The 15,201-nt window shown below is 31.8% G+C and overlaps 3 protein-coding genes across 6 annotated transcripts; 2 read left to right on the top strand and 1 right to left on the bottom strand.

The window, feature by feature from the left end:
* The first annotated feature begins 214 nt into the window (after positions 1 to 214).
* Positions 215 to 3,140, top strand: LOC126928970 (ATP synthase-coupling factor 6, mitochondrial). 2 transcript variants are annotated; one of them, XM_050744931.1, is made up of 4 exons: positions 215 to 382; positions 674 to 822; positions 898 to 1,022; positions 2,960 to 3,140. In XM_050744931.1, the coding sequence occupies exons 2-4, from the start codon at positions 680 to 682 to the stop codon at positions 2,995 to 2,997; spliced, it is 306 nt and encodes a 101-aa protein (XP_050600888.1). In that variant the 5' UTR covers positions 215 to 382; positions 674 to 679; the 3' UTR covers positions 2,998 to 3,140. The 2 variants fall into 2 exon arrangements, with proteins under 2 accessions (XP_050600888.1, XP_050600889.1); XM_050744932.1 differs by lacking the exon at positions 2,960 to 3,140 and adding an exon at positions 1,141 to 1,279.
* On the bottom strand, positions 1,251 to 10,344 carry LOC126928901 (DNA polymerase epsilon catalytic subunit 1). Of its 2 annotated transcripts, XM_050744757.1 has the most exons (27): positions 10,025 to 10,340; positions 9,825 to 9,948; positions 9,532 to 9,750; positions 9,232 to 9,464; positions 8,925 to 9,165; positions 8,539 to 8,855; positions 8,190 to 8,436; positions 7,579 to 8,131; positions 7,050 to 7,491; positions 6,753 to 6,990; positions 6,325 to 6,678; positions 6,041 to 6,255; positions 5,783 to 5,966; positions 5,162 to 5,707; positions 4,836 to 5,077; positions 4,558 to 4,762; positions 4,259 to 4,434; positions 4,018 to 4,187; positions 3,594 to 3,930; positions 3,331 to 3,520; positions 3,089 to 3,255; positions 2,731 to 3,019; positions 2,556 to 2,651; positions 2,199 to 2,476; positions 1,994 to 2,126; positions 1,708 to 1,919; positions 1,251 to 1,640 (listed from the first exon to the last, which is right to left on the bottom strand). In XM_050744757.1, the coding sequence occupies exons 1-27, from the start codon at positions 10,108 to 10,110 to the stop codon at positions 1,331 to 1,333; spliced, it is 6,804 nt and encodes a 2,267-aa protein (XP_050600714.1). In that variant the 5' UTR covers positions 10,111 to 10,340; the 3' UTR covers positions 1,251 to 1,330. The 2 variants fall into 2 exon arrangements, with proteins under 2 accessions (XP_050600714.1, XP_050600715.1); XM_050744758.1 differs by lacking the exons at positions 1,251 to 1,640; positions 1,708 to 1,919; positions 1,994 to 2,126; positions 2,199 to 2,476; positions 2,556 to 2,651 and having other exon boundaries at positions 2,789 to 3,019; positions 3,163 to 3,255; positions 10,025 to 10,344.
* A 250-nt stretch (positions 10,345 to 10,594) lies between these two features.
* On the top strand, positions 10,595 to 14,213 carry LOC126928942 (pinin). 2 transcript variants are annotated; one of them, XM_050744873.1, is made up of 6 exons: positions 10,595 to 10,945; positions 11,340 to 11,532; positions 11,607 to 11,780; positions 11,849 to 12,143; positions 12,222 to 12,502; positions 13,711 to 14,213. In XM_050744873.1, the coding sequence occupies exons 1-6, from the start codon at positions 10,785 to 10,787 to the stop codon at positions 13,729 to 13,731; spliced, it is 1,125 nt and encodes a 374-aa protein (XP_050600830.1). In that variant the 5' UTR covers positions 10,595 to 10,784; the 3' UTR covers positions 13,732 to 14,213. The 2 variants fall into 2 exon arrangements, with proteins under 2 accessions (XP_050600830.1, XP_050600829.1); XM_050744872.1 differs by lacking the exon at positions 13,711 to 14,213 and having other exon boundaries at positions 10,599 to 10,945; positions 12,222 to 13,452.
* Positions 14,214 to 15,201: the final 988 nt, after the last annotated feature.

Below are 15,201 nucleotides of genomic sequence, written 5' to 3' on the forward strand. Positions count from 1 at the left end.
TAGATGGTTCACACTAACTTCAATTTTTACCTACTACTTTATTAATGTACATTATAAAAATTAAAATGTAAACTTTTAAAAATATAAATCTGAAATACAAACATGAGCTCGATAGGGTGAACCAATTTATACTGGTACCATTATTATAAATATATAAGTGTTAGCTAGAAATAGATAACTAAATAAATATTTTGATCTTTTCGATAGATTTATTTTTAAAATATTAATATCTTTAATTTATTATATTGTGCAATTTTAACCAATCACATAGCCTGTTGGTGGAGCTTATCATACATAAGTGAGAGTGCATTCTATATATTGACATATATTCTAGGGTAACGAATAACGACAAGTACCTTGGAGGTTCTGTCCGAATAAAAAGGTAAAGATATAGTACTTTAAATTCATATTACGATTTTTAACAGTATTATATATCTTTTTTGTATCTCGACAAGTTTTTATCATGTTTTATTCTGTTTATTACATCTTATGTAATAAACGTAACCTATATTACATAAGAGAAATCTTGTATAGCATTTCCTTTATTTAGAAATTTGAATCTATATGTTAAACAATTTTCATTATTGACTTTGTTTCTTGTCATTTATCATTTTATCATTTTTTCATTTAAAGTTTCTATAATTAAATATGCATTTTATATTCGATTTGTTAGGGAAAAATGCTTACCCAAAGAATCATTACAAGTGTACCAAAAGTTATCAAACGTAACATTGGTATTCTTGCACCAGCACTTCAAAAAGCTGCGGATCCTATACAACAACTTTTCTTAGACAAAATTCGCGAATATTCTGCAAAAAGCGCGTAAGTAAAAGTAAAATATCTCAACACAAGTGTTCTAATATCAATTTATGTCTTAAAATCAATCCATAAATTTAGTGGTGGAAAATTAGTTGATGCTACTCCTGAGCTTGAAAAAGAGAGGCAATCTGAGCTTGATAGAATTCGGAGACAATATGATATAAAGGGTGATCCAAAAGATTTCCCAAGATTTAAATTTGAAGGTATGCTCATTACTTAAATTATTAATAGGAGTATGTATAGTATTTTATATTATATTAAACGAGTTGGAAGTCTTACAATTATAAAGTATTATAAAACATGAAAGATCTTTTCTTTCAGCTCCAGTAGTGGAAAAATGAATATATTACGTAACTCTTTACAAGTATATATAAGACTAGAACATTAAAATTGTTATACTTGATAAATAGTTGTAGAAATATATGTATATGTAAAACTATAAATATAAGGTTAAACTTTATTTTCCTTAATATTGCTTAAATTAGATATAATCACAGTAAAAACATATAAATTATTTTGAATCTACAAGAACTTTTGTATTCTGAATTATTTCTAACAATGTTTTCATATTAGATTTTATAGCCACAGATTTACAGATCTTCATAAACTTCTCTATTTCACTTTTAGGAATCAAAGTTTTAAAATTACCAGAACAAGAACAAAGTTCGTTCATATTTTCCCTCTTAATTTCGTTACATTTACAACATTGTAAATCTTGCAACATATAAGCCATACTTTTATGATCTAACATGTCCATCAAAAGGAACTCTATTTCATCATTGTCATAGTCCATTTTACAAAGAGGACATTTCCATATGTACCTGTACAAATAGTAATATTATGTACTAGAATACACACTTTATGCATTATGCGTGCATTGTGCATTACCTATCCCGATCCATGGTACAAAAGTTATCTTTGCAAAGATCGATGTCCCTTGTGTGATTACATACTTTACAAATAATTTCAGGCACAACTAAAGAAATGCACGGATCTTTCCACTCAACTAGATCGCTGAAACTGCCAACTCTAATTAGTTTTAACATGTTTGTTCGCAAATAGTATACTTCGTTTTCAACTTCTGCATCCAGAGATAAAACCTGATATTAAAATTAATTTTCATGTACTTTCCTCGTAAAGTAATCCTAACATATTCGTATTCGTGTTTAAATACCTTACAAACTGATTTTATCAACTCCAATGCTGGATTAATTTTCTTACTGTCTTTACCATCTAAATCTAAGTTTGGACATTCTTCAATTGTTAATGTTTTTTCTGGGAGATTTTTATGTATTTTCTGTACAATTCTATAACATAATTGAATAAAATATGTCAATTAAGTTCTTCATATAATGATAAAGTAAAACAATTATACTTACTGGAATAGTTTTTGGGACATATCTCCCTTTATCAGTTTTTTAGCAAATTCTGCAGTATTCTCAAGTGATCCTAATCCAAGTTGTGCAGTTGTGCAGTTGTGTGATAATTGACTTAAATTATTTAAGTTCCTAGGCCTTACAGTAGTATTCAATTCGTGTTCCAATATGAACTGATAAATTGCATGGAAGTATCCCGCTATTATAGCAGTAAAGCTTGATTGACATGCAGCTTCTTTGGGGAGACACTCCATTAAATTCCAGTTCATGACTATTTCAGGCTTAATAACAGAGAAAATACAATGAAAATATCACAAATAGAAAACAAAAAAAGAATTATATGCCTTAGTAAATACTTACCTCACCATCATTCTCATCTTCAGCATTTTCATTATTTGTATCTGTAGTATTCTCCATATCTTTTGGTAATTTTCCTTTTATACCTCCATAATTATGCTGTTAATTTATACAAATGTTTTTATATATTAAAGTATGCCATTTATTATTATATCGAAAGAATTGAAATTTTACTTACTACATCAAGCCATGTTAAATACTCCCAACACTGTTCAAAAGTTATTTCAATACTGTGGAATAGTTCTTTATTGCGTATTGTTTGAACAACGAATTCCATATAGTTTAATGCATCACTCATTGTCCTTTTCTTGGTACAAATGATGATTTTATTAAAATTGGCAAAAATAATTATGGATCCCAGATTTTTAAATTCTGCTAATAACTGTGCGAATAATTTTTTCATATAGGTATGCAAAGTTCTTTTCAAAGCAGGATCGTAAAGTAAAGAACTGGGCGAACGTAACCATCTAAGAAGTATAAATTTACGAATTAAAAAAGAACAGGTGTAACACTGGTATAGAGATGTCCGTGCTTACCTGTAAAAATGAATAATTTGATAATCTGCAAATATATTTTTATGAACTGATACATCTAGCAGCCATGTGTTTACCATATTTCGCAATATTCTAAAAGCAGGACTGCAAAGAACAGTTTCGTCGTAATTAGGAATTATATTTGTCATGCCATCATGTGTTGCCATATCCTATGGAAAAATTTAAGTTACATATAAATATATTCTTATACGCTTTCTAACACGTTCCGTTTCTAAATTATATACTTGAACAGATGTCTGTTGTTGAGTGTGGAATGCAACAAAATTACTAGTCCCATCAATATCGTGAATATGGTGATGCTGTAATAATGTATTTACTGCTAAACTTTCTATCTCCAATTCAATACAAACACTAGAATAAGTTCCGGCATTATTTGCAGCAGAATGTAAACTTTCTTCATAATCTGTCAACAATCTGTAATTGATTGTATATATTAAGATAATAGCAGTAATTCAAATTTATGCGTATGTTTAAGCGTAAATGTAACCTGTTATCATCATTTTCGCTGCCACCCAAGTCTGGTTTCTCTGTTGGAGAACACCATAATACAAAGTTATTCTTTTGCAAATGTCTTGCAAAAAATAAGTCTGCACCAAAAACAATAGGATCCGCAGGAATATTTCCAATTGGCACATGAAGGAATCTACATTGTTCTGTCATTAATTCATAAATTTGCTGACTCTTAAGGTAATGACGTAACATGGTTTTTGCACCAACTTTCTGCCACTCCAGTGTATTGTATAAAGTTTCAATATCTTGTACATAGGTGCTAATTAGAGGAAAGTCATTAAGTAATGGCATGTGAGTTACTAATGTCGTTTTATCTAAGGTAAAAACGTAAAGTAGAAAAATAAAATAAATGACAAAAATTTAATGAAAAATATCTGCATATAAATCTAAATAAAATATACCTAAAGCTGTCTGAATAATAAATACTGTTGGACCATGTCCCTCGTTTTTATATGTAGTTATAACTGCTTGTATAATACGACAGACTTGTTGAAAGTTTGTTTCAAATTTTAATTCGAATCGCATCGACTCTGGTAAAAATTTTACTTTGTCTTCCCCGTTTGTGGATATACTGCAAAAAAATTACTTTATAATCATTTTCACAGACTAGTAAAAACGTAACTCAGATTTTGTAAATTATACACTGTATCCCGTTCTTGAATGTACAACGTGTTCATATTAGGCATCTGATTTGACGAAACAGAATCCAAAACAAATATATAAGCTCTTTTAGTTGCATTTAAAAACAGTCCCCATAAAGCTCTTTGATGGTTTGAACTCCAATGATGATATAAGAAAATATAATTAGTTTCATTAAGCTGAAATATTAATATCCATTATTACATATAATATAATATTATAATATCCATTATTATAATTTATTATAAAACAGATATTCTTTTAGACCAAAAAAAAAAAATTACAAGTTAAAATACCATTACATTTTTAAGATATGATTGCACAGCAACACTCTTGTATTCTAACTGATCTAGGGCAAATGTATCTGCACCATCTGCCATGGTTCGTGCTGCCTTAGGATCAACTGTACAAACGCATCCTAATTGAAGAATAGCTCTAAACTCTAGTGACATTTGAGTTTCATAAATTCCTTCAATTTCTGGTCTACTCATATCTTCTAAAAGCTCCCTATGGATAAATTAGGATAATTTAGATAATTGAATGTAAAATATCATCAAACAATTTAAAGAATGAAACTCACTGACTGTATAATTGAAACTGTGTTTCCGGCACAGTATATTGATATAAATTATATATAGGTCGAGATCGTGGAAGAACTTTCTTGCTTTCTTTCCAAGATACTTTTTTACCTGGTTCTGGATTAGGTTTAGGTTTACGAGTATTTACATAAAATATACGAGGTATTATAAGACGCAATTGATGTAAATCTTTATCGACTAATACCCATAATCGATATAAACCAGGCTTGTTTGTTGGTGATATCTAAACCGATAAATTAATTATTTAAATCATTCAATACAATTATTGAATTTTAAATATCGTTGTTAAAAAAAACATTTTTCTTACTTGAATAATTTGCCATGGATTCATAAGCAATTTTCTTTGAGTTCGCTTGAAAAAGCCACCCAATGTAGATGTATTGGTATCTCTTGCAACACCCCAAGAAACTTCATCTCCATCATTATTAGAACGCTTACTCTTCTTACTCTTCTGATATTCAGCCCTTTGCTTCGCTTGATGAGCCCATTTCTGTTTGTGGAATTCCAACCATTTTAATCTTTCTTCCTTTGTTGTTCCCATTGGTGGTGGTGAACCTAGAACTTCTTTCCAACTTCTATTTGCATTTTCTGCTTCGTTTCTTTCTAGAAGCTGTCGTTTTCTTTTATTAACAATTGGCAATGACTGCTTAGAAGTTGAGGGTTTCCCGGCGATATCCTCTATATCGCATGTTTCAGATGATTCTATATCTTGGTCGCCAACATTTTTTTCGTTATCTTTAGGCATCATGGTAAACATATCAGTAATCTTTTTTTGTTTATGCGTTGCACTTTTTTCCATTACTCTTTTATGCAACCAGTCCGGGTGTTTCACTCTAGGAACCGGATTGGACAACTAAAAAAGAATTATTCTCCTATTGTTATATTTAAATTAGGAAGTTTCAAATATCTAGATAAATAAGATAAATACTCCTTGCATTGCTGCTGGAATTGTAATAATTTTTTGAATAGCACTTCCAAGTCTTTCAATATAATAACTCCAATCTAAAATATCCCGTATGTCGTCGCTTTGTAAACTAGAATCTTTTAACCATTTTCGTAAATAGTATTTTCTTATTGCAGGTTCCGATTGAAATATTGCTAATGGTATTGCCCTAATTGTATAATGAAATATGTAATTTTATTGTCATATAATTTTCTTCATACAGAAGCAAAACTTCATCCCTACCGTTCTGTAACTGGTGCGCCTTGAGGTTTATTAGCAATAATGTATTTACATGCTAAGCCAGCATCTTTAATCATTTGATCACCTAAAAATTCCGCTAATCTTTTAGCAGTAGAAATAGACGTCGACTTTTGACTTCCATATTCCTCCAATTTTCGTGACATTGATTTGTTTTCGGATATAAGTTCAAATAACTCCGAATCTGGCATATCTGCACACTATAAAGATTTATATATTTAGTTATTAATATGTTACATGTAAAAGAATCAACAATATTGGATATTTACTTTGCTATAAAGAATATCAAGCCAATAATCTGCATCTTTAGCTACTGACGCATAGCACTCTTCTAATGTGCTACCTTTTAAGAAAGATTCGAATACGGACGTCTGAAAAACTTTTATTAGCTGAAGTTCACCTCTTCGTTTTACTTCAAAACCTTTCAGTTCAGCTAAAGAACCGTCGAAATTGAAGACTGCGTATCGTTTTTTTAATCTTTTTCCTTCTTCTTTTGCTGCAGGTAATACCATAGCTAAATAAGGACCATCCACTTCAAAAAATATAGAGTTTTCACTCTTAATTTTATACGTAAGATTTTCAGGATCAACGAGTTCATGGTATACGTCATTAGTAAATTGATCCTATAAATAATATGAAAATGATACAAAAAAAGAACTCTAGTTAATAAAAAAATGTTGTTGCGATTCTGATTTACCTTCACCATAAAATTAAGAACAGCATTCGGATATGATACTACCAATTTTTTTTTCTTTGGGTGAGTAGTATAAACAACAACATTATCAGGAAAAGATGCTGGTAGAACGCACCAGATTCCATCCGTATCTAACTCTAAAGGTCGACCAACTTGTTCGATAATTTCTCTAGCTCTCATAATAATGTGTGCTCCCGTGTAACATACTATGCCACCCATCTCCATACTAAACCATCGAGACCTAACATACCAAACATCGTATTAATAATTTTAAATATAAGAAAAGATAAACATACATACCCTTTTCTCATAACGTATCCATAGAAGGAATTTAAGATACATTTGTGTGCCAGTTGTAATGAATCATATAGTACTTCTCGATTTTTAGCAGACTTAATATCAGCAGCATCTCCTTTTGCTACGGCTGCCGCCACCTCTTGTTTAGCTACCTTAGTAAGCGCCTTGTATTCATATCTCCTATCTCTAAACGCTCGTACAGTGTCAACATAAAATGAATTCTCTTTTTGGCAAATCGTTTGTGTTCTTTCTTCCATGCTAGTAATCTTAACTTTCTTATAAGCTTTCTTACAGTACTCTGTGAGTCGTTTCTTCTCATACGATACTTGTTCCTCTTTAGATAATTCATGATATGCTCTACGAGCTCCGCCTGGGAATTGCGGTGGAAATTTTTCATTTTCAAGTTGTTGCTGCATTCGTTGATATTCACTTAAAGTTGCAGTGACTGAAATCAAGTAAAAATATATGTTTGTATGTAAGACTAAATTTTATTACATTATTCAAATATTATTTACGCATTTTGTTGTCTTACAATATTCTCCTCTCCACATCCACTCCATTTTTCTTTGGCAAAGTGCTCCTGGTTTATTATAATTGCATGCAGCACATACAGTTTCATCGACCATCGCGGATGGTTGAAGACGATTGGTTAAAATAATATTTGGATACATAGCACCGACATCTAAGTGATATATTACGGGGTTCTCTAATCTCAATGGTTGATTTCTTAAACCTTTCAATTTCATTGTAATTTCTTCAACCACTTCCTCAAAATTTGTAACCATTTCTATGGGCACTTTTTCTTCTTCTTGTATAGCATGCTTTAATGCAGATTCAACGCCATTTATTAATTCTTCTACTGCACTTGGTACTATTTTAAAACGACAAGGAATATCGGCTCTGAAAACACCAGATTCTAAAGCTTCAACATGTCCTCCAACATACGTTTCTTGGTCCAATAAATGACCATCTTTTGTAAATTTGTTGAATTCCTGCTCCTGCTTGTTAGGAAATATAATGTTAGCTTGAAAAGCTTGCACCATTAAAAGAGATTCGCATAATGTACCAGATCCTTTTCTGAGTACCTGTAAATGAAGAAATATAATTTATATCATCTTTACTATAGCTTGCTATATAACTTACTTCATCTGGTTCCATAGGAATAATGGTACACAGAGCAAATATGAAAGGATGAACATATTTATAGTAAAGATAATACGTTGCAACCGCATCAGAAACTGAATAATTTGCGAGAGTCTCTGGATCCTCAGACGCCAATCTACACATATCTTCGGGATCCAGTTCCACTGGATTATATCTAAGCTTTGCCTTTGCTACAGCTTTTAAATTCTGAGAACCTACAGGAAGATACGAATCGCGCCTGACCCAACTGCAATGAAAATTATATATTAGAAAAAGCTCTTTATGCAATCGTTCTTTTTGCAATTCTTTATGATAGTTTCAATAAATTTAGTTTTATATATTGCAGTACCATAAACAGTCCATATGCATGGCTGGTCTACTGCTGTAAACTCCATCACGATTTTTCGAAAAACCAATTCTGTCTTTCATATCCATGTTATGAAAAGCTGCTCTAGTCTCTACAAATGGCCAATCGAAAAAATCACCGTTGTATGTTACGAATATATGTGGTCGAATATCATTTATGTGATCGAAAAATCTTTTTATTGTGGCCTTTTCATTAGGTTCGTTGAAAACTGTAAAAAATCCCTCAAACTCCGGTTTTGGGGTATACTCAAAATTTTCGATATCATTTGCAATTATTTCTCTATTTGTTATTAAATACCCCTGAAAATGTAAATATGTATAAAATATACTTAAAGCATCAAGTAAGTATTAAAATAAGACATTTTTCACCTGTCCATCAATCATATATGAGATCATCATAATTTGGTCAGTATCAGCATCTGGAAATTTCAGAGGAAGTTTTGTAGTTTCAATATCATATGCCAAAACAATTGGATCAGGTGGTTCAATAAGATCATCTCTCTTTGTAATTATTGGTACATCATTTCCTCTTGTTTTCACAGAATACCAGTTACCACAACAAATTTTCATGTCTATGGAGACACGAACATGATGTGGTACATCGTATTCTCTGTAGAAATATATGCACACCGTTAACATAAATATTATACTCAACATATAAGTGAAAGTATATTACCTGATATCAAGAATATTATCCATAAAATCTATGGTTTGCTTCTTAATATCTCCCGTACTCTGTTCTGTATTTAATACATCTGATAACATGTTTGAATAATAGGTATTATGTTTTTCACGTTCCTTATTTAATTTTACAGCTTTCATAATACCACGCCTGACTTTATTCAAGTCCACAGTATTAATAAAAGAAATTTTTAAATATTTCTGCTTTAAACCAATGAGGTGATTTGACTAAAAAGAGACGATAGAGAATTATTAATTCTAACATCTTTTATATCTACTTTTAATTTTATCATACCAAATCAAGATCTTCTTTATAAATAGTCTGTACTTTATGTATTAAATTATTATATTTTTTATTTAAACCAGTAGAAACTTCCTCATATGTATCCTTTTTGCATAAAATATAAAAATATGGATTATAAGGATACGAAATTTTAAATCTAGTACAGTCTTCTTCTAAAAAATAATAGTCCACACCACTCATTAATCTTTTATCATTTTCCATAATTTCTGTCTATAAAAAAGTAAAATAATTTAAAGAACAAATACAAAGCAATTCATAATATTTTATATGATTTTTATACTTACTGCATGCATATTGATAAGAAATCCTATTCTTTCCTTCATATCAGTTACTCTATGAAAACCATATAAACCATCGATTCTTATATTTTCATTAACTTCATTTACCCTGTTGCCACCTGAAATCTCTCTAAAGAAATGTAAAAAGAGTGAATAAATTACAAAAATAGTAATCCATAATACACTTTATATTACAATTTAATTACCCTGATGCATTTCCTTCTTGACTTTGATTATTCCCTGTATTTTCCTTAAACGGTCGAAATTTCCCTGTATTTTGTAAACTTGTCATTTTGTACGATAATCAATTACGTAAACTATAAGTAGCTTTAATTATACACAATATGTCACCAATTAATATAAGAAAAACAGATATTATCAGTTATTATTTAACAAGGCACTGTGATACTCGAGGCATGTGTGTACAGGTTGTAATTTGCCCGCCAATAGATCTATTGGTCTATAGATATGTGTGTAATAAGAGAGAGAATAAGAGAATATTTCTAATAAAAATACATAAAATGTAAGTTGAATAACAATAAAAATTATACTTGTTTTTGTATACAATATACTTTTACATTTCTTTAAATTAATTAATCCATATTTTCAAGTAATACATATGTAAGTATATATGATATTGCAATTTTAGTTAAAAGCCATCTTTCAAAACTCAATCTCATCATTTCTTTTATTTCTTTTTTTACTCTAAACATTTACAACAAATTTTTAAATATCCTAAAGATTAGGCTTTTTATATATAAATTCAGCCAATTATAATATATTAAGTTAGCATTATGAGAAATTTACTAGAGGTATGATCTACAAGCTCAAAGAAAAATCCCGAGACTTATCGATTTGGAAAAAGGAACGAAATTGTAGGTGGCTCCACGACAGTAATGCGGTTCGACAACAATCGTTAAGTAAATTGACTTCGCAATTTAAGTGAACGTACAGAGATATAAATAAATGAGAAAATTAGATACACAAGAGGCCTGGGGTGCCGAAAGGTTAGAAGCGCAATTAGAAGCCGCTCGAGATGGTCTTCGGGGACTCGATCGAAGTATTCGAAAAATTTTGGGCCGGGATCTGCCTGATGGAGAAAACGGACCGTTACAACCACCACCCAGGTTAAATTCTGAATAATTTATTTCCAAACACCCTTAAACCATCATAGCAAAATGCCATTTCATAAAATATACATCTTGCCCAATAGTTCAATAATCTTTGAATGAAACACTGTTGTCTACAAACATAACCTATTTCATTTCGATAATTTCCACTTTATTAAATTATACGTGATCTCATCGTATTTATTGACGTATCGTAGTAATGTTGTAATGAGAGCTTTATTTGCTTAAGTGCACGATACATAATTACCAAACTTGATAGTGATAAATATTCGTTCCTTATACTATGTAACCGTATACTATGTTCACTTAACTATGTAACCTTATTAAAATAGGAAAGGAAGACTATGTGTATATTTATTGAAATATTCTTTTGCATTTATAATTTCAATAGATTATCACAAAAGAGACCATTGCAAGAGGATAGAAGGCGTGTTGTTTCTGATTTTGTCAACAATGAACTACCTGGTGGAAAAAGGAGATGGCAAGGTTCAAATGGTGAACCAAAAACAGTTTTCAGTCGGTTAAGTGCACGTGTTCCTTCTAATAATGACGATAGTGCTGATGAAGATGATAATGTTATTAAGGTAGAATTCTATAACAATTTGCTCATTCTTACCGATATATTGTTTTAAGTATTATTATTGAATGGGTATTTTAGCCAGCAGTGTCTTCGAGAGTGATAGCAACACCGAGAGAGATTCCATCTAGACAGGAAGTTATTAGACGGGAAAGAATAGATGAACGTAGCAGGCAAAGGAATAAACGAATGTTTGGTGCCCTTTTAGGAACATTACAGAAATTTCGGCAAGAAGAAACTAAACTGAAAGCAAAGGTATATTTCTTCACTTGATACGAGAAAGAATTTTTTTTCATATTTCTGAAGATAACAATATTTTGTAGGAAGATAAAAAAGCAGAAGTAGAGGCAAGAGTAGAAGAAGCCAGAAGAAGAGAAAAGGAAGAATTACGACGAGAAAGACAACAATTATTCTTATCGCGTAAACGGCAACTAGCAGAAGTCCGAGCACTAGAGGCAAAATTGGCGCGCAGCCGACAATTTCAAGATTGGCGCGCGGCGCAATTACCACTTGCTTCGTTTATAAAAACGCGTGCCCAACCTCCTATTTATTACGTACCAAAGCGTAAACATCCACAAACTGATATTCTATTAACGCAATCTGCGAAAGAACTTCATGGTACGCACTTCGATAAAGAGCGTTAAGTATAAATTTTAAATAAAAGGAATTATAATATGCGTTTGTTTCATATTACAGAGGAGATCGAAAGAAGGGAGAAGGCATTGGTCGAAGAGCTGGAACTTATAGAAGTGCAAGTAGGTCTTGGGAAACATCAACAAAATTTTGATGGATCCGCAACATTAAATACAACAGCGGAAGTTCCACAGTCGACGGAAGAAGGAGAAGAAAATCGCGATCCAAATCCAGAGAAGAACTTAGAATCAGAGAATAACGAACCGGCTGATGTTTCCATGAAATCCGACAAGGATGAAAATTACGAAAACACGAATGATATTGAAAAGAAGGAGGAAGTAAAGGTAGATGAAGCAAAAGATGAAAATAATGGCTAGTATTAAATGTACTTACAATAATTGTACATATTACGTACATTGAATGGTCCAACGAAGGAGAAGATGTTTTTCTTACACAACACTTTACATGTATGAATGAATTTTACAATTTTCAAAGAAAACATTTCACTTTTTACTTGTCATCATATAGATATAAATTCATTCCCTTCATTGAATTACATGCTCATTTTGTCATCATCCAAATGTCAAGTAGCAAACGTTATTCAGATTTTTCTTAGATGTAAGAAGAAACACTATGATCGGGGATATAGTTGCATTTCATTGGAACCAATATTTTTTAAATGTTATATATTTGTATCATGGCTGTTGTAGAATATTATTTAAGTAATTACCATCTTGTAAGTAGGACAAAAACTTTGAGAAATAAGTGGATAAATGTCGATAAACAGTCGTTCAAATTGAATCGATACATTTATAGTTTGGGAAACATTATGTAAAATAGTCCGCTCATTGTTTTCTTCGTATCAGCATCTGTCTTTTAATACGTATGTGAAGAAGAGAATCATTGAATAAATGATTTAATGCTTTACGTGTATCGTAGAATAAAATATAAATTCCAATTTCGAGGATATCTGTTGGTAACATAGTATAGTTCAAATACTTACGAAAATTTGTATATTTGTGTTTCCTCCCTTTACTTTTCTTTTTATTTTTTTTTTTTTTTTTTTTTTTTTTTTGTTGTTGTTGTTCTACACACCATATGTACGATACACATTAATTACGACGGTTAAAAAGTGGATAACTTTTTTCCATAGCAATATTAATAGATACCTGTTACATAAAATGAATTTGAATTTATTATCTTAAGAGATAATTTTTCTTTTGTTTTTATTAAATAAGAAATAAACAAATTTTGGAATTACATGTATTTTTAAATAAACTAAAAATGAACGAGATCCTTCTATGTACATGCCCATTTCGTTTTCAGTTAAGTTGCGTTACATATTCGATTAAAATTTTCCTATTGATCGAATCTACAATGTAACTATTAATAACTTTTAAACCGTTCAAATTTGCCTGAATCTAGGTGAAATAATCGTCTTCAAAGTACTTGCCTAATTATTTCTATTGCATTTTTCGAACAATTATGGTACCCATATATTTTCTTTCGGCGTATTTTGTAAATTAACTAAATTATGATTAAATTTTTTCAGATTAAATTAATTTTCCAGTAAATATTCCAACGAAGGATATTTCAAAGTTCATTAATTTCCATTTAATCGAACCTGAACACCTCGGAAGATGATGCACGATTCAGCGATGAGAAGAGGTGCAGTTCATAAAGAAGCGAAGATTAAGCGCTGTAATTCGTTAACTAATTTACGCCCAGAACGTAATCCCGAATCTTTGTCGGTGAATTCTACGGGACATTCTATCTTTCCTGTGATATTCAAAGGTAGGAGGGGATGGCATGAAAGGGGCGTTCCGCCATGCAACCTCGGAATATGGCTAATGCGTCTGTGCGCCGTCGTTCCATCCTCCTTTTGCACTTCGGCAAAATAACTCCTTTGGACAGTAAGTGGTAACCTCTTTACAAAATATTTACATTAAAATATCGTTTAAATGAAATTACTCTAAGTAAGATCGAGTTCAATCAAAGCTACTCTGTAAACGAATACGAATAAAAATGATCATTGACCCGCTGGAGGAGACAGTAGCCAAGCTTGTTCGTTAAATCTTTCGAAGACGCGCAAGATGTTACTCTTTGGTCTAAAGGAAAACAATTCCAATTTCCGAAGAATCAAAGAAGAACGACGAGACCTTTGCTTCGGATGAGTCGACCAACGTTCTTACAATCTTCGTAGTTTCGTAGTTGGAGTATTTATCTCGTTAAAATTGGATGGAGCAGGTTCGCAACAAGGTGAAAGAAGATTCTGTTTTTACCACGCAGATAGAATACGATCCTCTCTTGGTTCCACCATTTTACCAGCTGATAAATAATTGTAAAAACCGCTTTGAAGACTAGACGAGGTAAATACGCGAGATTGCCTCGCACGTCAGCCGTCGTTCGTTCACGGAAGCGAAAAAAGGGAACAGATTAAAAGTTGGAGCGGCGACGCTCGACATCGGATAGCGCAGAGGCATGAAGCGTGCGACGCGACGCGTCGCGGAGACATGAGAGGAGCCGACAGGGGCTAGGGGTCTGCGAGCTATTTGTACACCGAATGGAAAACGCGCCAAACACTCGCCTCCAGACGAGAGGAACCACGCTGGACCACGGGAATGGTGACGTTTTCTTAATTACCGCGTTTCCTTCTACTCCTTTCCCTCGATCCTATTTCCTATCGAGAAAAAGACTTCATCGTCGTCGGGATAAGAGAAGATGGAACAAGAGGAAGCAGAGATCGGGAATCCTGATGATAGTAGATGATCGGAGATATTATTCTACCAAGATCTTCGAGAAGGTGAAAGAGCATGTGATAGGAACGACTCGTTGAAATCTAATCTTATTTAATTTAACCCTTTGAGTGCGTCTAGCGCCGACGATCGCTGTGGACGGAATACTTTTTCGTTAGACTGAACTCTGCCGATTGACTATTGAAAGCGCAAATCGCAATAAGTTATAGTAATTCTTTTGCACGAGATTAAATGATTCGAGAGCGTTATTTCTTAGTAATTTTTAATTATTTATTATAAACATTGAA

Source organism: Bombus affinis, chromosome 2 (genome assembly GCF_024516045.1).
Source record: "Bombus affinis isolate iyBomAffi1 chromosome 2, iyBomAffi1.2, whole genome shotgun sequence".
Taxonomy (NCBI): Eukaryota; Metazoa; Arthropoda; class Insecta; order Hymenoptera; family Apidae; genus Bombus; species Bombus affinis.

What these genes read in the sequence shown, in the direction of transcription:
- LOC126928970 (XM_050744931.1), top strand. Translation starts at nt 680, where the DNA reads ATGCTTACCCAAAGAATCATTACAAGTGTACCAAAAGTTATCAAACGT. An exon ending in GAATATTCTGCAAAAAGCGC is followed by an intron (nt 823 to 897) that starts GTAAGTAAAAGT and finishes CCATAAATTTAG; the next exon opens with TGGTGGAAAATTAGTTGATG. An exon ending in CCCAAGATTTAAATTTGAAG is followed by an intron (nt 1,023 to 2,959) that starts GTATGCTCATTA and finishes TTTTTCATATAG; the next exon opens with GTATGCAAAGTTCTTTTCAA.
- LOC126928901 (XM_050744757.1), bottom strand. Translation starts at nt 10,110, where the DNA reads ATGACAAGTTTACAAAATACAGGGAAATTTCGACCGTTTAAGGAAAAT. An exon ending in TTCTTATCAATATGCATGCA is followed by an intron (nt 9,751 to 9,824) that starts GTAAGTATAAAA and finishes ACTTTTTTATAG; the next exon opens with ACAGAAATTATGGAAAATGA. An exon ending in TTCCTATGGAACCAGATGAA is followed by an intron (nt 8,132 to 8,189) that starts GTAAGTTATATA and finishes CTTCATTTACAG; the next exon opens with GTACTCAGAAAAGGATCTGG.
- LOC126928942 (XM_050744872.1), top strand. Translation starts at nt 10,785, where the DNA reads ATGAGAAAATTAGATACACAAGAGGCCTGGGGTGCCGAAAGGTTAGAA. An exon ending in CCGTTACAACCACCACCCAG is followed by an intron (nt 10,946 to 11,339) that starts GTTAAATTCTGA and finishes TAATTTCAATAG; the next exon opens with ATTATCACAAAAGAGACCAT. An exon ending in AAGATGATAATGTTATTAAG is followed by an intron (nt 11,533 to 11,606) that starts GTAGAATTCTAT and finishes TGGGTATTTTAG; the next exon opens with CCAGCAGTGTCTTCGAGAGT.